Source organism: Diabrotica virgifera, chromosome 1 (genome assembly GCF_917563875.1).
Source record: "Diabrotica virgifera virgifera chromosome 1, PGI_DIABVI_V3a".
Classification (NCBI taxonomy): domain Eukaryota; kingdom Metazoa; phylum Arthropoda; class Insecta; order Coleoptera; family Chrysomelidae; genus Diabrotica; species Diabrotica virgifera.
In genome coordinates, this window is record NC_065443.1 from 180118939 (window position 1) to 180140061 (window position 21123).

Sequence of the window (21123 nt, forward strand, 5' to 3'; positions counted from 1 at the left end):
TTTAGTGCCGAAATACCTCGAAACTCCAGAAGATGACGTGCCTTTGTAACGACCCTGGGCACCAGGTACTCCGGAGGTCAATTCTGATGACATATTCGTGTTTAGCGACCGCAAAAACCTGCAAGTAATCCATCTGCAGCAATTTAATACTGAAAGCCCCCGAAACTCCAGAAGATGACGTCCATTGCAGTAACCTTGGGCACCAGGTGATCCGGTGGTCTGTTTTGATAGCATATTCGTGTTTAACGACTCAAAAACCCCTAGGTATAGTGATGTAAAAAAACGTGTTTTTTTTTTAATTCTAAAAAAAAAACGGAAAAAAAAAACAATAAAAAACGTGTTTTTTTTGTTTTTAATTGTTTTTTATTAGTTTCTCAACGTAATATTAACAATATCAATATTAGGAGTTGTTTGTAAGCCTAAAAATCACCCAATATTTCAATATTATATCCAAAACATCTAGAAACTCAGTGTTTGACGTTCCTTTTTAAAAAATATTGAAACATTAAACCCTTACTGCCTTTATCTATTATTTTTTTACGTCGTTGCTTTTGGGGAATCACCGAAATTTAGCAGGACGCTCGTATTCGTTGGCGCTGAGAAAACCGGGGAATTACCGATTAGCTTTTGCAGGTGTTCTGTTGTTATTTTGTGATTTACTTGCCTTGTGCCGGAAATATTTGTGTTTAGTGCTTATTTAAGTGTGTTTAAATAAATTAATTATTGTTAATTATATTTTCTGTGTTTTATGATAATAAATTATTTGTTACCTACTGTAGTGACATTAGTGACAAAAACTGAATGTTTATAATGTCTTCGAATTCGAGTTCTTGTTCTTCGCGGGAATCACGGGGAAGGAAAAGTTGCAAAGTAAGTTCCCTGTTTAAAATGCTAAAAACACAGAAAAAAAAAACTCCTCAAGTAGAGTGTACTTTTTGTACACTTCAACTATCAAAAAATGGGACACGTTTGTTGGAACATATTAAAAAATGCCTAAAATGTCTAGAGGAAGTTAAAATAAAGTATGGAGTGACGGAGAGAAAACAACGAAACATTGGACTATTACAAACAATACATGAAAAAAGGGAGGAAAAAGTTAAAGGTATGTACCAAAGCTCTAAAAATATTTCCAAATTTCCCTCTTCTTTATTTAGTAGAAATTCCTAAAGATAACCTTACTTTACAGACTTATTTTTAAATTTAATAAATTTGGGAATTTTATTTACAGAAAAACCGAAATCACAATCTAAAGAGGTGTCCGCATTCATGGATAAAATGACACCTGAACAAAAAGTAAAAGCCGATGCTTTAGTAGAAAATATACAGTGGCAGAAGTTGTTTAAATTTCTCAGACCTGCTTATCAGATACCAACCCGACACCTTGTATCAGGCCCACTATTAGACAGTGAGCACCTACGTGTAAAGGCTATGGTTTCGGAAAACATTGGTAAGATTTAAGTTTTACCATATTTATTAAAATTTATTGTTTCGGCCCTTACTCTGTGAAATTCTGCGTAATAACAATAAATTAAATATTTTTTAGAAAATCCACAAATTACATTAGTTTTAATAATAATCTAATACGGTTCCAACCGGTTTCGATGCCATTGCATCATTACCAAGGAGTGTTGTACAAAATGATGTAATTTGGCATCGACTCCGGTTGGAACCGTATTAGTTCATTAAAACTAATGTAATTTGGGGAATTTTGGAATTTTTAAAAAAATATTTAATTTACTGTTATTATATTTATTAAAACATTGACAATATATAGGCGAGCCGCTGTAAAATTACCACTGAACAACGTACTACGGACGAAGTTTAACAGGAAAGACCTTGAACAGCAACCAGATGCGGTACAGTGTTGTACCACACCGTCCGTCGTATATATTTCAGTAATTTTAGAACGGCCCGACAAGTAAACCTACATTATGCTAGTAGCTTAAAAATAATTATCTCTTTACTTTAAGCTGGAGCACATTCTGTTGGACTAATGGTGGATGGATGGGCCAATATTAGGAACGAGGCTGTCCTAAACTTTGTTGTAACAACTCCAAAGCCATTCCTTTTTAAAATTATGCCCACAGGCACTGCACCTCATACTGCAGAATATATGGCAAAAACCCTTGGTGCAGTAATACGTGAAATCGGTCCCCGAAAGGAATTTGGTATAGTCACAGACAATGCAGCAAACATGAAAGCTGCTTGGGCCTTGATTGAAAATGATTTTGATAATAACATTTTTACCTATGGATGCTTTGCTCATTCGCTTAATTTAATATTTACCGATCTCAAAAATTTAACAAGTCTGAAATCGTTTACTGCCGAGGCTGTTGCCCTTACAAAGGCTATCCGACAAAGCCACATATTATCTGCGTGGGTAAAGGAAAAACAAAACGAATTAAAAATAAGTTGCAGTCTTAAACTCCCAGTGCCTACCAGATGGGGATCATTAGTTCTTTGTCTACAGTCATTGCTTGTTAACAAACAAATAATAAAAAGGATGGCTATCAATGAAGAAGTTGAAAAGGCAGTAAGCAAACACCCATCTTTAAAAAAAATGCTCTAAGCGATATATTTTGGGACCGGGTACAAGGATACATTATGCTTCTGGAACCAATTGCTAACACAATTACCTCTATAGAAGGTGACACACCAACGATTTCAAAATGTTTGCATTTATTTAAAAAAATGGTTAACACCTCATTAGAAAATGTCACTAAAAGTCCATTGTTATCCAAAGAGGAAGCAGATACAAGGGCAATTTTTGAAAATCGGAAGAAGTTTGCTATTTATAGTGTTCATTTTGTAGCTAACCTTTTGGATCCAAAATATCGTGGCTGCGAACTTAGCTCAGATGAGATGGTAAATTTTTTTAGGTTATAGTGGGTTTTATTTATATTTATATTAATTTTTTTATTTAATGTAGACTGATGCGACAGAAGTCATATACAAGGTAGCACAGAAGATGCCAGATGTCGATGAAGCAGCCGTCTTAGCTGACGTTGTCAATTTTATTGCAAAAGAAGGACTATTCAAAAAGGCTTTTCTATGGAATGAGGACACAATTGCAGCTATCAGCCCTATTGCCTGGTGGAGTGGTCTTTGCTCAAATACCGCACTCTCCAAGTTGGCGATTCGTTTTCTAGAGTTGCCAGCGACATCAGCAGCATGTGAAAGATCCTTTTCTTCATATTCGGGAATTCACACCAACAAGAGAAACCAATACTCGAGCGTCAAAAATCGTGTATGTGGCTCCATCCAGTTCAGAATCAATTGCTGGCCCTAGCTTCACAGTCAATCCTGCATTAGAATCTGAACCGGAACCAATGATAATATCCAATTCAGATCAGTCGGAGTCTGTCTTTGAAAGTGATGAAGAGGAAGCTTCAGAGTCTGAAGAAAATGCAGATAGCGACGGGACGGATCAGTGTTCATTTAAGGGATTCGGTTAATTAATTGAACCTTTTCAATCATTAAGACGTTGTCTTTTTTATTTGAAACATTTTTATTACTTATTTTTGCTTTCATTTTGCAAGTTAACGAATAAACTCTTCTTATTTTGTTTATACCCATGGTCTTTTTATTTAAAGGATTTATACGAAATAATACTTATTTTGTTATAAAATTATACAGAATATTATATTTATTATATGTTTTTGTCATTAAATAAACTGTACCCACTTAAAAAATCAAAATAAAAAAAAACGAAAAAAAAAACAAAAAAAACGAAGGCTTCGTTTTTTTTTGCAATAAAAAACGGTTTAAAAAAAACGGTACCGTTTTTTATTGGTTACATCACTACCTAGGTAATCCATTTTTATTAATTTAATGCCGAAATCTCTCAAACTCCAGAAGAGGACGCCCCTTGCAGTGAGCTTGGGCTCCAGGTGCATTGAGAGTAGGTTTTGATGGCATATTCGTATTTAGCGACCTCAAAAACCCGTAAGTAATCATTTTGCATCAATTTGATACCGAAAGCCCTCGAAACTCCAGAAGATGACGTCCCCTACAGTGGCCTTGGGCACCAGGTGATCTTAAGGTCTGTCCTGATGGCATCTTCGTATTTAACCACATCAAAAAAACCCCCGGTGCCTTAGTAGCGACCCTGGGCACCAGGTACTCCGGAGGTCAATTCTGATGGCATATTGGTATGTAGCGACCCCTAAAACCCGTGAGTAATCCGTTTGCATTGATTTAATGCCGAAAACCATCGAAACTCCAGAAGATGACGTCTCTTGCCGTGACCTTGGACACCAGGTGAACCGTGGGTCAGTTTTGATGGCGTAATCGTATTCAGTTACCCCAAAAACCCCGCAAATAATAAATTTTGTTCCTTAATATACTGATTTTGACTTTATTTTTATATTTATGCAATTTTGGATGCACTTTAGTGTGCAATTATGCATTTCCACCCATTTTTGAATAGTAGACTTTTTTCCTGACGTCATCCTGAACATAATGCAAAAAACTGCATGTCTCTAGGTGCTGTATTTATAAATTTATTTATTTGGGTGTTTTTAGTGCTAAATGCCCTGGTCTATAAAATAGTCCCGGCCGATAGCCGAGACCGGCAGAAAAACTTCTAACTTGAATCTCGAGAGCGATATGGTACGTGTTTACTGCTCGGAATCCAAATACACACTATATTATTTAAATATAAAAATCCGATACATACAAGCTTTTAATTTGATTCAACCCCTAAAAACTACCCCTTATCATAAAAATTACGGAAAAAATCTTTATAAAAGCTTGAAGTAATGGAATTCGTTAAGTAAATGAAAATTAATTGTTGCTTATGATATAATAGTCTAAGAGCAAAATTTGGGAATAAGTAGGTCATGACGTACCTAAGTAAAATCTCTAGGTGCGCAACGCTGCGTGGCCGACAAAGGGGTGGGGGTAGGGGTGAATATAAAAAATATAAGGGGTTTTTTGCGACGTTCGTGATTGAGATAGTGCATCAAAATTTGGGTATAAGTAGACCATGACATAAATAAGTAAAATCCCCAGAGCCGGAAACCAGAGTGGGGGAGGAAGGTAGTTATAAGGGGTCAAAATCCCGTTTTTTATTATTTTTTTTGTGACGCTCATGATCGAGATAGTGCACCAAAATTTTAGAATAAGTAGGTCATGACGTAACTAAGTAAAATCTCCAGGAGTGGAACGCTGCGTGGCCGACAAAGGGGTGGGGCAGGGGTGAATATAAGAAAATGTAAGGAGTTTTTTACGACGTTCGTGATTGAGATAGTGCACCAAAATTTGAGAATAAGTAGACCATGACATAACTAAGTAATATCCCCAGAGGCGGAAACCAGTGTGGCGGACGAGGGTAGTTATAAGGGCTAAAAGTCGCGGTTTTTATTATTTTTTTTTGTGGCGCTCATGATGGACATAGTGCACCAAAATTTGGGAGTAAGTAGGTCATGAGGTAACTAAGTAAAATCTTCAGGGGCGGAACGTTGCTTGGGGTACAAAGGGGTGGTAGGCAGGGGTGGGTATAAAAATATATCGGGGTTTTTTGCCGTTCGTGATCGAGATAGTGCAACAAAATTTGGGAATAAGTAGATCATGACATTACTAAGTAAAATCTCCAGGGGCAGAACGCTGCGTGGGGGACAAATGTTGTGCCGGGTTAAAAAAAAATAATACACACTGCGACTTTGACCCCTTAAAACTACCCTCATCCCCAACTCTGGTTTCCGGCTCTGGGGATTTTACTTAGCTAAGTCATGGTCTACTTATTGCCAAATTTTGGTGCACTATCTATATCCATCTAGCACGTCGCAAAGAACCCCTTATATTTTTTATATTCACACCTACCCCCCACCCCTTTATCGGCCACGCAGCGTTCTACCACTGGAGATTGTACTTAGTTACCTCATGTCCTACTTATTCCCAAATTTTGGTGCACTATCTCGATCATAAGCGTCACAAAAAAAATAATAAAAACGGCGACTTTGACTCCTTATAACTACCCTCGTCCCCCACCTCGGGTTTCCGGCTCTGAGGATTTTACTAAGTTATGTCATGGTCTACTTATTCCCAAATTTTGGTTTATTCTCTCAATCACGAACGTCGCAAAAAAACCCTTATATTTTTTGTATTCACCCCCGCTCCACCCCTTTGTCGGCCATGCAGCGTGCCACCCCAGGAGATTTTACTTAGTTACGTCATGACCTACTTATTTCCAAATTTTGGCTCACTATCTCGATCATGAGCGTCACAAAAAAAATAATAAAAACCGCGACTTTGACCCCTTATAAATACCCTCGGCCCCCACTCTGGTTTCCGGCCGTTGGTGAAAGTCATGTACACAACTAATTCAACATATCCCTGTATAGTTTTTCCATATTACTTGTCACGCACAAAATCCGCTTCGATCTCTCCGACTATAATGATATATTTATAAAATTTGAATCCCATAGAAATATATGTTTGAGGGAAATTAAATTTTCTAAACTTTTACAACATTAAATTAAGTATAAAATTAATATGATTTTTAAAGTACATATATATCAATAATTTAACTTCAACTTCCAAATCCGTCTATTTCTTCTGCATCAACTTCCTTTTCGTCTTGGTCGACAGGATGACAATTTTGGCAGCTATCACCAGAGCAAGAACCTAAATTAATTGCAATATAATCCAAGTTTGCGACACCCACAATTTGAGCCACATCCTTTTTTGCAATTGCCAAATATCATTTTAAGTAGTTCTTCTGGTGCAGGAATATCCGTCATTTTGTTTGGTACCAAGGTGCCATCCGCTTTTGTCCATCCCCAATTAGCAAAATTGAGAGTTTTGTTGCCCGATATGTAAATACAAAGCAGACACTGCATGTATAAAAGAATAAATACTCCAAAAACATCAAAATTTAGACGCTCCGTAATTTTCAAGCATTATCTCTAGAAAAATGTATTTGGTTTTTTAACAATAAATCGGCTTCCCTTTAAACTTTTTGCATTCACTCTCACATCATTTTGTAGGAAATTTCATAAGCTATAAGATCATGAGAGTTGCAATTTTTCTAGACCCTTTTGTTCAGAGAATTTTAATGTTAAAGGGCTAAAAAGACGCTCCCTTTGCATTGAAATCAATACTTTAAACGCTTATATCTGCTAAAAAGCAAAATGTTCAGTAAAAAAAGCTAAATTTTTGGTCAAAACATTTTTTTCATAAATCCAATAGTTTTTGAGATATTTTGAAAAAATAACGTGTTTTTTGAAAAATCGAGAAAAAAAAAAAGAAATTAACTTAAAAGTTTTTTCAAAATGTAATTGTTCTAAATAATTCAAACTTTTGGAACGTGTTGTCGGAACATAAATAAAGTTAATTTTACATGGGCAACGATTAATATTAATTTTGCCGCACATAGCATACATTTTACCGTCATTTTTTCTTTTATAAATTCGAGGTATTTGAGTAATTTTCGTCATAACTTGCTTAATTTTCATGCTAAAGGCTTTTATCAAAGCTTATTTTGAAGGTCTAAAAAAGTACTTTAAAAATGTTTATTAACATGTTCTATGAAAAATTAATCATTTTTCCGTTATTTGAGCTCAAATATTTGCATAAATTTACGAAAAACAAAAAAATCGTTTTCAATGACTCATAAGTTGCTTAATATTATCTAAAAATTTAATTAAAACTGATTAGTTTCTTTGTTTTTTTATAAGCTTCAATTTTAATAAGGATGATTTTTTCCTGACAATGCGTAATTATCGAGTTATTCGCGAAGAACTATTGAAAAACGTGTTTCTTTGGAATCTTCAATCGCGAATAACTCTGAAATTAGTAAGTTAAGTAAAAAAATTTATCAATATTTTCGGCCCGGACAAATTTTTTATTTTAGGTTTTTTGGACTACTCTAAAAAACCTAAAATAAAAAATTTGTCCGGGCCGATTTTTTTTTTGACCACTGTGAGCGGCCGTGGAGTAACGGCATACACGCTGGCCTCATACGCCAGTAGACGTGGGTTCGAGCCCTGCCAAAGACAAACCATTTTCATTTCCAATAATGACACGAGCCGTCTCACCGTGCCTCGGAGAGCACGTAAAGCCGTCGGTCCCCCTGGGCTAGTGTACATCGGCACTAGTTACTTAAAACGGGGTTAAAGATGTAAATGGCGCCGGAACTATCCGAAAGGATCTCCCCGGCAAAAATGCCATACGATATTATTATTATTATTATGGACCACTCTGGACAAAAAAGGATTCTTATAATTTTTCTCTAAAGTTGATCGTTTTCGAGTTATAAGCAATTTACAATTGAAAAATACGAAAAATGGCCATTTTAAAGGCTTAACTACTTGGTTAAAAGTTATTATTATGAAAGTCAGAAAGTGACTAAATCAAAGTTTAAAGCTCCGCCTACAAAATCCTAAAGAAATTTTTGTCATTATTTTATTACTAAGCTGTTATTTTTAAGTAATAATAATGAGCGCCATGCACGTATTAGGCGGCCATCAATAGTGAGTGCGAGAGAGATGCCATTCCGGCAGTGAATCACTCGCAATCAAATTTACAGCCGCGTCAATACGATCTTACCGCTCATTGTTAATAATTAAAAATAATAGCTTAGTAATAAATTAATGACACAATTTTCTTCAGGATCATGTAGAGGGGGCTTTAAATTTGGATTTAGTCACTTTCTGACTTTCATAATAATAATTTTTAACCGAGTTTGGCCATATTCGCGTTGTTCAAATTTTAAATTGCTTAGAACTCGATAACGATCAACTTTAGAAAAAAAATTACAAGAGACCTTTTTTGTCCAGAATGGTCCAAAAAATCTAAAAAAAATTGTCCGTATCGAAAAATATTGATTTTTGCAATTTGAGTAAAAAAAAGTGTTAAAAAATTTGGACCACTTTTCGCGTGGGCGACTTCTTGAACCTTATTCTGGTGTGTCTCACGTATGTGATTATGCAAAAAAATCCCATGGGAATATTTTTTTCTAACGAACCCGCCGTTTTCGACTTGTCTATAGAGATAAATAACAGCTTGTCGACGAAAAATCCATTCGAACAAATGTTCGTCGACGAATTGTACATTCGATGAATTGTGCATTCGACCAACTGTTTGTCGGCCAAATGTTGTTGACTAATCGTCGACGAAGTGTTCTCGACCAACTTTCCTAGACCCCAATTAAGGATGTGTACTTTAATCTACATACTATGTTTTTTAAGTATAATGTTTATAATATGAGAAACAAAAAAACTTTAAGTAGTCATATAATACTAAACAGACAAAATAAACATTGAATTTTGTACATCTCCTTCAAATTACTTATCTTAATGTGATAACAAGTTGATGTGATTGATAACCTCCTAATAGGATCAATATTCATGAATATTAGATTTTGTTTGGACTTCACCAAAGGCATATAATAAAGCTATTTTAATATATTCTCCCCAAGAAGTCCTTTATTATTTTTGCTTTTTAGTTCTGCTCCAAATAAAAACTTCATATTTGCAACAAGTGACTATATAAGCATAAGTATGAAATCATTTTGAAAAATATGTTTTTTTATCATGCATTTATTATTGTTTTAAAAATGTGAATATTAAAAGATTGAAGATTATTTTAAATGGACAAAAGTTGTGTGTATAAAAGTGTATTAAAAATGTTAAAAAAAGTATTAAAAGTATCTAAAAGTCAAGTAAGGTATTTGAATTTGTGGATGAATATACAGGGTGTTTCATTAAGAATTGTCCATATAGTAACTGGAGAAACCTTAGCACAAAATACGAAGATTTAACCTAAAACATTTAAATAAAATATTCCTCCTTACCGAGATACAGGGTGTTTTATTTCAAATATTCTAAAATGATTTTAGCCCATTACTTTAACAACTTTCAATATTATTTGTTCAAACTTGACAAACAGTTTACACACGTTAAGATACTTTAACTGGTGTTAAAAGATAGTTTTCTGCTGTTACCAGAGGCGTGCTGTAGGGATATATACTTCATTTTTCCCGATTTTCCCCCCACAATCTACGCCACTGTCGTAATAATAATTTCAGCACGTTTTTTGATTCTTCGTTACTTTTCACGTAAATATCATCATTTGTTTCAATGCGACAGAGTAAGTAGTTTTCAAGTTATTGGAGTTTAAAGGTAATGGATTCAATAAGATTATGTATTTTAAACACAATAATCTATTGAACGTTGTTTAAAATACGTAATCTTACTGAATCCATTATTTTTAAAAGCAAATAACTTGAAAACTACTTACTCTATCACATTGAGACAAAGGATGATATTTACGTAAAAAGTAACGAAGAATCAAAAAAACATGTTGAAATGATTATTACGACAGTGGCGTATATTGTGAGGGGGAAATTTTTAAAACGAATTTTAATTCGTAAACATTCTAATCTGTTGATCTTAACAGAAATACTAGACATGTTGTTTCCAGCGGCCCTGTCTGTGATTTTCAATAAGCCAAAAGAAATATTTACAAAAAATACACACATCTAAAAAGTTTGCTCACCTGGGTGCCAAATGAATTCTATTATTTTTATAAAAATTTATCTCACTAAAGTAATTATAAAATAGGATGACGTATAACAAAAAATATATAGTAACATATTTTAGTAATATCATTGATTATAAACCAACCACTAGATAGCTCACCTCTTGGTAACCGAAAGACGTATCAACAACTAGATGGCGCTACTCGAAAACCGTATCGAGATTTCTCATTCTCTCTCTGACTTGCGAGGAGGTAGGAGTAGTGTCAGGGCCGAACTTACCCTATAGGTGTGTTATCTGTGACAAGTGTTGTGACAAGTTATAGCGAAAAAAAAGGACTCACATTTTAGATGAAATGGCCTCTGTAACGCATAACTATGTTTACGCGGGATGTTTTGAGAGAAACGATGGAACAAATAATAATATATCTTTCTTTAAATTTCCCCTGAAAGACGTAGAGCGCACAAAAATTTGGCAAAAAAACTGCGGAAATATTGATATTATATTGATGGATATCAGTGACCTGAAACCTGAAACAGAGGGTAATTTACCAGCATCATTTTGCAGTGGAACATATTTACCAAAGTGACCAAAGAAAGTTATTAAGGAAAAGTTAGCAACTGATTTAGGTGAGTACTTAACTTTGGAAATATTTTTATGTTTGCCTAATGCGCTTTGTCAATGAGAATAATACTATTAAAATATATTTTATATAAAATCAGTTGATATTGAGTGATTTATATATTTTGTATACAATTAAATCAAAAGAGATTTTTTTTTAAATATGAATGCGTTGTTAGTATCACCCCCGAAATAACGGAGATGCTTGTTTTGCTTTAATTAAAAGTACACATACATTTCAATGATTACCTATTTTAGGTGATACCCCACCAGTATTATGCTCTACATATGTTTATTGCGGTACGAAACGTAAAAGATCTACAAGTGACGATTGTATGGTTAGGTCAACTCCATCGCCTAAGAGATCAAGTAGTAGTCTCAGTGATATTTCCAGTTTTGATATTAATTTGCCCACAAAACTTGAAACTGAATTGACGGAGAAGGTAAAAAATTGGAGTATCAAGTAAATGCTTTAAAGAAGAAGTGCCTTCAGAAGAACAGTCAGCGTTGTAGAAGAACAACAAAAAACAGAAAATCGGCAACCAAATTCATGATACAGGTATTGTTCGAAAATAAAAGCAAATACGTGCACACTTTTGTTAATATGCAGTTTTCACACAAAACTCGTTCACAATGGAGTCACAATGAAAAGGATTTAGCTCTGGCCATTTATTATAAGTCTCCTAGTTGTTAAAAATTTTTAATTAGATCTCTTAACTTTATATTTACCTTCAGTAAAAACAATTCAAACTTGGTTGCGTATCATAAAATTAAGAACTGGTTTAAACACTTCCTTAATTGACAAGTTGAAGAAAAAAGCAGAGACAATGGATGAGTGGGAAAAATTTGTGTGTTAATGTTTGATGATAGTTGTGTGCCAATCTTGAACTGTACAAAAGTACAAAAGTGAAGTGTATCTTGAACTGTGCCAATGCATTTTGGAGTAACCACATGGTGAACTCATAGCCCTTCGACACCTAGGGAAACCACTACAGCCACAGTCAAGTCACCATGGGAATATGTCGATTTGGGAGCAAGCGATGGGACATTCCAGTCCCACTTTTGTCATCTTTACACCGGTATCTACGGGAAACATGGTTCAGCACCTCCTCTGGTGCTAATTTTATGGGTTGCAGCATCAGACTTCACCTTGAGGTCGTCCGATGAAGGGATTGGTTTGGGAACATTTAGTGTTGTGCTTTAAGTAACTATGGGTTTTTAAGTTTCAGACATTTGGTTTAATGAAATATGTTTTTTTCCAGATTTAGTTTACCTCTGGTTTTTTTTTATATAACATATTTGTATATTATGGTATTAAGTTCCCAAACTCATGTACAAACCTGCGGTATCGTATGTTGAGCTCGGCATATTTGCCAAAAAGGTATTAGGTTTCATATTTTATTGGTAATTTAGACGATTTTATGTCATTATATAAATTTAGGTTGTATTATTTGCTTGTTTCCCAAATATTTTATTGTTATTCGCTTTATTCCATTTGTTCGGATAATTTAGGTCATCGTCAGTATTTATCTCAACTTCATTTCTATTTCATTCATTGTACTTTTAACTTACTTACTTCATTAGTGTATTTTCCCTTAGTGAGGCTTGGGCCTATTTAGTTGTATTATTTTCATCGTTGTCAGTTTCATTTAGTTGTACGTAGCAAGCGTACTATGACCATTTGGTAGAAGACTCATGTAAGTTGTACCCTATATGTAAGCAAGAGGTATCAAATTTTGTAAAAGATAACATTAGTGTTGTTGTATTGTATAATATCCTCTTTAAAATATAACATATGTCATGTTAGAGTCACAGCATAATATGAACTTGCTTAACTCAGAGATTGTTAAAAATCTGGTAGTTAATTTTAATAAATATGTATTTATTTTGTATATCAATTATTTTATTATTCCTTTATGTTCATTATTACAGGTTTGATATATTTGATATTTGACAGCAGTATAAGATACCTGGGAAAATGATCGAAGATCATTTTCATGGCGCCCATGATTAGTTAGTTTTATTTATTTTGTTCGTTTTTAGTCATTATTCATCTCCATTCATTTTCAGTATATTATTCTTATTTTATTATTTCATCTTCTAGTCATCATTACTATCTATATAGAGCTACTGTTCTTCGACAGGCATGCAAACGAGCCGTATCCATCCTTGAGTGTCAAGTTGCTCTCTTGCATCTATAGCTAGCCAACTCTATTCAGTTTGCCTCTGTCTCTTCCCACTTCTACTTCTATCCCTTCTAATTCCCCTTTCTTCAGTACTACTGCACTTTAGTAGTATTTTTCCTATTGCGGCTTCTCAACGTAGAAGCCACATCACCCTTTTCTTTACATATCCCACATTCTCTTCTTTTCAGCCACAACTACTTAGTTACCTTAGTCTTTTTTTTTTCTTACTTCTGTTGGAGTATATCTTTTTACTTTCACTCCAACAGAAGTTTTCTTCTTTTTGTTACACTAAATGCACTGTTCAAGATGCACAGTACAAAAGGCACACAACTATCTGAAGGAATAAAAATAGAAAAAGGACTGAAGCAAGGGTGTAGCTTATCACCGTTGCTATTTAACATATACTTGGAAGTCGCTTTAAAAGAATGGAAAAGAAGTTGTGGACTAATGGGAATCATGATCAGAGATGACTGCCTGTTTAACATCCACTTTGCTGACGATCAAGCAGTACTGGCACAAGATTCGTATGACATGGAATTCATGTTAACCCGCCTGTATTCAACCTACAAAAAATGGGGATTAAATATAAATATAGAAAAAACAGAATATCTAGTCGTGAATTCTGACGCCCACTTTGAAATCCTAATTACAGAGAACACATCAATTAAACAGGTTGAAGAATTCAAATATCTGGGAGCTGTAATAAACAGAGAAGGCCTAGGCAACAAAGAAATTCAAAGGCGAGTTGAACAAAGTAGGAAGGTAGTAGGTTGCTTGAATTCCGTGTGGTGGGATAAAAATATATCCAGAACTACAAAATTAAGAATAGGGAAGACATTTGTGGAATCGGTACTCATGTATGGAAGCGAAGTCTGGACATTAACAGCAGAGTCCAGAAGAAGGATCAATGCTGTGGAAATGGACTACATACGTAGAAGCGCTGGAATCTCCCGATTGGACAGAATACGTAACGAAGAAATAAGAAGAAGGATGCAGGCACACGATACAGCGGTAGACAGGCTCGAGAGAAGAAGCCTAAAATGGTTCGGTCACTTACTTAGAATGGACGACCAACGATGGCCAAAGAAACTCCTGAAATGGAAACCCCCAGGTAGGAAGAAAAGGGGAAGACCAAGACTATCCTGGAATGACACGATAAGGAAGGCCATGGAACACCGAGATTTGGAAGAGGAAGATGCCCAGGATAGAAATAGATGGCGGTTAGGTGTGGGGATGCGGCGTCAGCCGATATGACACCCCGGATATATATATATATGTTTGATGAAATTTCTTTGAAAAAACAATTGGAGTACAATAAATTAGATGACATTATAGAAGGGTTTCAAGATTTAGATGCTTTAGGAAGAACAAACAAACTTGCCAACACAGGTCTGGTTTTCATGATGCGCGGCTTGCTACATAAGGCTACGCGGCTTGCTAAAGGTGGTCCAATACATAACGACAACTTAAAAAACATTGTAGTTGAAGTTGTTTCAAAATTACAAAATATTGGGAATATACCAAAAGTGTTGTGTGATCAAGCATCTAATAATAGAGCTTTATTTAAGTTGTTAGGCGCACGTAAGGATCAGCCTACAATAGAAATAGGAAATCAGATGATTTTCACTGTGTTCGATACACTCCACTTATTAAAAAGTCTAAGAAATAATTTTCTTAACAAAAAGTTGACGTTTTTTGCCGATTCTAAACAAATATCGTGGCAAGATATTGAATACACATACAACATCGATAGAACCAGTGTGAGAGCACGATGCATGGTAAAAATAACGTTCATATAATACGAAAAACACGAAAAATAAACGTTCATATAAACCCTAATCATTTTCAAAAAATGCGTGTAAAATTAGCAGCACAAATTTTTTCCAACTCAATTGCCTCAGCAATATCAACAGCAATATCTGTAGGGCAGTTACACACCAAAACGGCTTCTCTTACTGCCGAATTTTTGAAAATTATAAATAATATTTTTGATGTTCTTAACATCAAATATTGTAGTGATAGTAGTCCAAACAGAAAGCCAATGTCAACTTTAAGCAAGTCAACTGAAAACTTAAAAGCAGGTTTAGAATATTTTAAAAAAAGTTTTTGAAAATCAGAAAGAGAGAAATAATATTCACTGTCTACACGGCTTTCAGTGGACCATTTTGTCAGTTTTATGTTTGTGGGAGGAACTTCAAAAATATAATGTGTCATAATATCTTTTATCATCTTTTCTGAACCAAGATCCTCTAGAAATTTTTTCTCTATTGTGCGCAATAGAGTTAGTCTAGTGCGTTCATAAAAATAAAATGTGTTTTTACTTAGTAACAGGCGGTAGCTGGTTTGTCTTTAGTTTCATGCGTGGAAGAGAATGATGCTAGATCAAAAGTATGTGTTTTATCCCGTCAGGTATTAATGACGCACGGGTAAATAATCGTGGACTCAACTGTATGTTAAACTACACTATTAGCTTTAGTTTATATATACAGTAGATATTAACAAGTATTTTATAAAATCAGGAAAACAATATCAGTATGTCTTAAAACCTTGGAATCATATGAAAAACTTTTTTATTCAGTTTAGGGAAAAATGTATTATTGATAAAAACTTGCATGTCCTAAAACTCAAAATGAAAGAATCAAATGTCAAATATTATGAGTCGTATACCAAGTTTCTTAAAAATATTAATTCTTCTCAAGAGTAAGCATTTCATTTTTAAAGCACTCTCATATAAATATGAACGTGGTTTTTAATTGTTCTCGACTTTTAATAATAAAATGTTTCGATATTGTCAATAATGAAAGTACTTCTTGAGAACAAGAAATAATAAATATCTTTTTTTCCTAAAATTTTAATTTTACAATCTTAGTTTGAAAAGAATTAACATTCAAATATACTTATTTACTTTGTTTTGTGACTTATTTACTTTGACTTATTTACTTTGTTTACTTGTTGTGACTTATTTACTTTGTTTACTTTAATTAGTGATGTTTTAAACTTTCTAATCATGTCCGTTTATCAGCTTTTACCTATTGTTCCTAGGCAGATGGCTCTCAACTATTTATATGTTGGAAATTCCCTGTCATTTTATCAAGATATATGTATACCAAATTTCATGCCAATCCCATGGATTCTTTAAAATTCGGAGGTTTTGCAATATTTTACCTGGAGTGAATGGGTTAGATCTGGAAAGAAATTCTGTATATCAACTTCAAATAGTTTATTTCGCATTAGTTCTGAAAATATCATTCTTTTACAAATTGCAAAAAATAAGTTACATGTGAATTATCACTGCTAATTTTATTATGTATTTTCTATTTTGTTGTTTTTTTGTAGTGTATTAATAGGTCTGGATCCCGCGTATGAAAAAAAAGTTGATTAATAGCAAGCCGAAAATTTGTTAATAGCTTAAGGGTGTCTAGTCAGATAAACTTTGATATATGGGAACGCTGTAACAGGGGCAGTTTTAATTGTGGAACAGGTTAAAAATTTGGAACGGTCAGACCACGAAAACGGTACATTTATTTTGTCCGATAGAACAGACTTAAACTCTCCGAACAGAGATTAAACTCTCATGCAAAAATCAGACTGCTATTTATCACCTGTCATAATTCCTGTCATTTGACGTATTCTACATGTTCCACTCATAAAATGGCCCATTTGGTAATAAATAGCGGTCTGATTTTTTGGATGAGAGTTTAATCTCTGTTCGGAGAGTTTAAGTCTGTTCTGTCGGACAAAATACATGTGCCGTTTTCTTGGTCTGACCGTTCCAAATTTTTAACCTGTTTCACAATTAAAATTTCCCCTGTTCCAGTGTTCCCATATATCAAAGTTTGTCCGACTAGACACCCTTAAGCTATTAACAAATTTTCAGCTTGCTATTAATCAACTTTTTTTTCATACGCGGGATCCGGACCTATAATAATTAAATAATTTTTAAGAAACCTCTTCACTATTTTTATTAATCAATTTTTAGCGTTTTATCAAGTAAAATCGGAATTCCAAAATAGAGATTACAATCGCGTTAAAATTATTTGTGAAAATGCTGAATACTTCCCTTATATCGTTGTCTATTACGCCAGCCAAGCAACTCAAATTTATTTTTCAATCTTGGCAAAAATTTCAATAAATGTCGCCACCGTCCAGCCAGTTAGTACTTAGACTTGAGGGGCAAAGAGGTGTAAGTGGGCGGAGTTTAACACTGAATTCGGTTTTACCTTAAGGTGAGGTATCTATGTAGTTATTAATCAATGGTAATATATAGTATTACCAGAGAACAGCAGTTCTCGTCAGTGGCGAACAATACCCCTACATGCGACACTATATACAGGGCGAGTCACCACTAACGCGACGGAAGATTACAGCGAAATGGTAAAAGATTTGAAAAAAATTTAAATTGAATAGTTTGTAAGTTGATAAAAGCTACATTTTAAAATTATTTTTAAATATACAGGGTGTCCCAATAAATGGCGGCTTATCAAAGGTATATTTTTTCTTATGGAACATCCTGTATTTTATTGAATTTTTTAATTGTCCGCAAAAAATAATAGTTTCACAAGGCTTCCCTATACCTATGTACAGAGTGTTCTGAGTTATGTTGACTTTTCTTAAAATGTAAAGTTTTAAAAGAAGGCTTATTCTCAAATTATATCTCGTATTGCCGTTCTCGAAATACAATAACTACTTGTAGTCACAATTTTTTCATAGCTGGGTTATCACAATTTTAAAGCAAATTCCCTGAGTACGGCTCCTACTCTCCCATCCACTGCTGTCTTGGTCCAGAATCCGATTCTCCTTACTACAATTTTTTCGTGCGCTGGAGTAAGACGTATTTTTTTATTGTGTTGTGATATTCGACAGTGTGACATTGTGAAAAAGTTTCAAAACAGGTGTCGTTTAAGCAGAAAAAGAGAAAACTAAAGAAGTTATTGGAATTATTAGACGACTCCAGTAAGTAAATTAATAATCTTTTTTTTTTTAGATTCCTGCAGGAAACAAAATAAATATTTTGTTTTTCTTATTGTATTTTTTTATTAAGTAATAGTGTTTACATATCGTAATACACAAAACATGATTCATATGAATCTCTATAATATCCTATCATTTAGTGCTTCAAATGAAGTCTAAAAAGGATGTCTTATGTATATATTTTTTTTGTTTTTATAACGATATTCACATGAATATCCTATTAAAATTTATTTTTTTTCAGTATAATATTGTACTCAAATCTCTATAATATCCTATAATTAGTACTTTCAAATGAAGTCTAATAATAGAAGATCTTTCTTAAATGCGCTATTCAAATGAATACGTATTAAGAATTTATTTTTGTTATCTTTTCGCTCAAAGTCACGTTTTCACATGAAATGATGACGAGGAGTGACCTATTTATGGAATTTTGTTTATGGTTTTAATAATATTTCTGTTCGCGGGTTTAAGAGTAATTATTATTTTTATTATAGGCTCCTCTGAAAATGATTACAATAAGGAAACAGGAATGGACTCGGATTCAGATGCATCTATAAATTTGGTGGCATCGACTCATAGTGTACAAGATGATTTGGCTAGTGATGGTGCACAAAACATTCTATCATTGCTAAGTACCCAATCATCAGCTACTAAAGGTCCTGAAATACACGCTGATGTAGCAGCTCTTCTTTCTGGTTTCCTTCTTAAAGGAATTGATAAAGAATCTCGAAACAACGCAATAGATTCTTATCCTGTCATTGCTAATTGTCCAGCACTTCTGCCACAAGTCCTGTTTGGATGCAAATGCCTTAAAACAGGATATTTTCTAAAGAAATTACAATCCCAGTTAGCGGCTGGTATAAGTGCGATAGCGATTCCGCTTAATAAACAGTATAAAATAACCAAAGAATCATTAACGGAAGAAACAAGAAAGGAATTGGAAAAGAAGTGTGATCCTGCAAAAATAATTTCAGATGTCTTCCACGCCTTATCCTTACATCGGCGTCACAGCATTCTTCCTTTTTTAGACAGCGGGGTAAAGAAAATTTTAGATGCTTGTCCAATAGACGACTTTTTGTTTGGAAGGTTTTTTCCGGACCAGCTAAAAAGCTCGAATGAAGCACAACGTTTGGGGTCCACCATTAAGAGGAAGGATGAGACTCCACAGTACCTTACTTCGAAAGCTCTGGTTGCACATAAATCTAATCCACCTAAAGCTGGCCCTTCAGGTGTGTCAACGTCTTTAAACTTCCGGTGCTCGCAGCCCCGGTCCCGTATGAAAAAGGAGGAGGGGAGGTATCGTTACAAAAGTACACATGTACGACGTTAACAGAAGAACCAAATCAGTCAACAAGACAGGTAACTACAAAAAATTACGATGGCCGCTTTTCTAATTATTTAGATAAATGGGCTTTAATCACTAATGATCATACTATTCTTTCTTGGGTATCTGGATATAAGATTCCATTTAGAAAAAAACCAGTACAAACTTTTTTATCAAAACCATGTTATGCATTAAAAGAGTTATCTAGATTAGAGGAGGCTATTGCTCAATTATTAAAGATAGGAGCAGTGTCTAAATCTGATCCTAAACCTGATCAGTTTTTGTCATCAATTTTCTTAGTTCCAAAACCTGACGGTTCCTACAGATCTGTATTAAACCTCAAATCTTTGAACCTTTTTTACGACCTCCCCATTTCAAACTAGAGGATCATAGAACGGTTTTCAAATTATTATATCCAAATTGTTTTTTTACATCTCTTGATATTAAAGATGCATATTTTATGATTCCAGTTAACAAAAGATTTAGAAAATATTTGTCCTTTGTTTTTAAGGGCTCATATTTTGTATTTAATTGTCTACCTTTCCTCTAATTTCTGTCTAATTACCTAAAGGTAATGAAGCCAGTAGTAAAATTTTTACAGTCTATCGGCATAGTCTGTGTTATTTACTTAGATGCCATACTCATTATTAGCAAAACTGTCGAGACTGCTAGGAAAGATTGCCAGGTTACAAAAGATCTTCTGGAATCTTTGGGCTTCTTACTTAATTTAAAGAAAAGTGTTTTAGTACCTTCACAGATATGTACTTTTCTGGACTTTGTATATAACTCCATATTATTTAAAGTATTCTTACCAGAAGAAAAGATAACTCTTATTCTGGCCAAAATTGAAAAAATATTATCAAAAGATAGATGCTCAATTCTAATCCTAGCTCAACTAATAGGTAAATTCGTAGCTGCTTGTCCCACAGTTAAATACGGTTGGGTTCATTTAAAATTTTAGAAAGGAAAAAGCATTTAGCATTACGTTATAGTAATCATAATTATCAGTCAACCCTATGACTTTCAGACTGTATTAAATCTGAGTTGTACTGGTGGCACCAAGCTTTAACACAAAATAATGGTATGCCTATAGTGACAAGTTCAGTGTTTTCTCTTGAAATTTTTACCGATGCTTCTCTAACAGGTTGGGGTGCCCATTGTATAAACGGAGTCACGCATGGTTTTTGGCACAGACGTGAGAAAGTAAAACATATTAATTATTTGGAATTAGTAGCAGCATTTAACGCACTTCGATCATTTGCCTCTGAATTATCAAACTGTTATATTCTGCTTAGAATTGATAATGTGACAGCCATAGCCTGTATTAATCGTATGGGTAGTGTAAGGTTTAAAAATCTTAATAAGATCACAAGAGACATTTGGCTGTGGTGCGAAAGCAGGGATATTTTCTTAGTTGCTTCATATATTAATACTAAAGATAATGTCCACGCAGATAGGGAATCTCGTTCAACTTTTATTAATACAGAATATGCATTATCTAGTCACGCTTTCCAGGAGATATGTCACTATTTTGGTAAAC

The 21123-nt window shown here is 34.1% G+C and overlaps 2 protein-coding genes across 5 annotated transcripts in view; one reads left to right on the forward strand and one right to left on the reverse strand.

Annotated features, from left to right (window-relative positions):
* The window catches only part of LOC126878913 (phosphatidylinositol 4-kinase type 2-alpha), a 598768-nt gene that overhangs the window by 524296 nt on the left and 53349 nt on the right, over positions 1–21123 (reverse strand). The gene's annotated exons all lie outside the window — the stretch shown is intronic.
* Positions 330–3481, forward strand: LOC126878916 (uncharacterized). 3 transcript variants are annotated; one of them, XM_050641808.1, is made up of 3 exons: positions 330–1102; positions 1229–1447; positions 2930–3481. In XM_050641808.1, the coding sequence occupies exons 1-3, from the start codon at positions 802–804 to the stop codon at positions 2932–2934; spliced, it is 525 nt and encodes a 174-aa protein (XP_050497765.1). In that variant the 5' UTR covers positions 330–801; the 3' UTR covers positions 2935–3481. The 3 variants fall into 3 exon arrangements, with proteins under 3 accessions (XP_050497765.1, XP_050497764.1, XP_050497763.1); XM_050641807.1 differs by lacking the exon at positions 2930–3481 and having other exon boundaries at positions 1229–1910; XM_050641806.1 differs by lacking the exons at positions 330–1102; positions 1229–1447 and adding an exon at positions 2590–2865.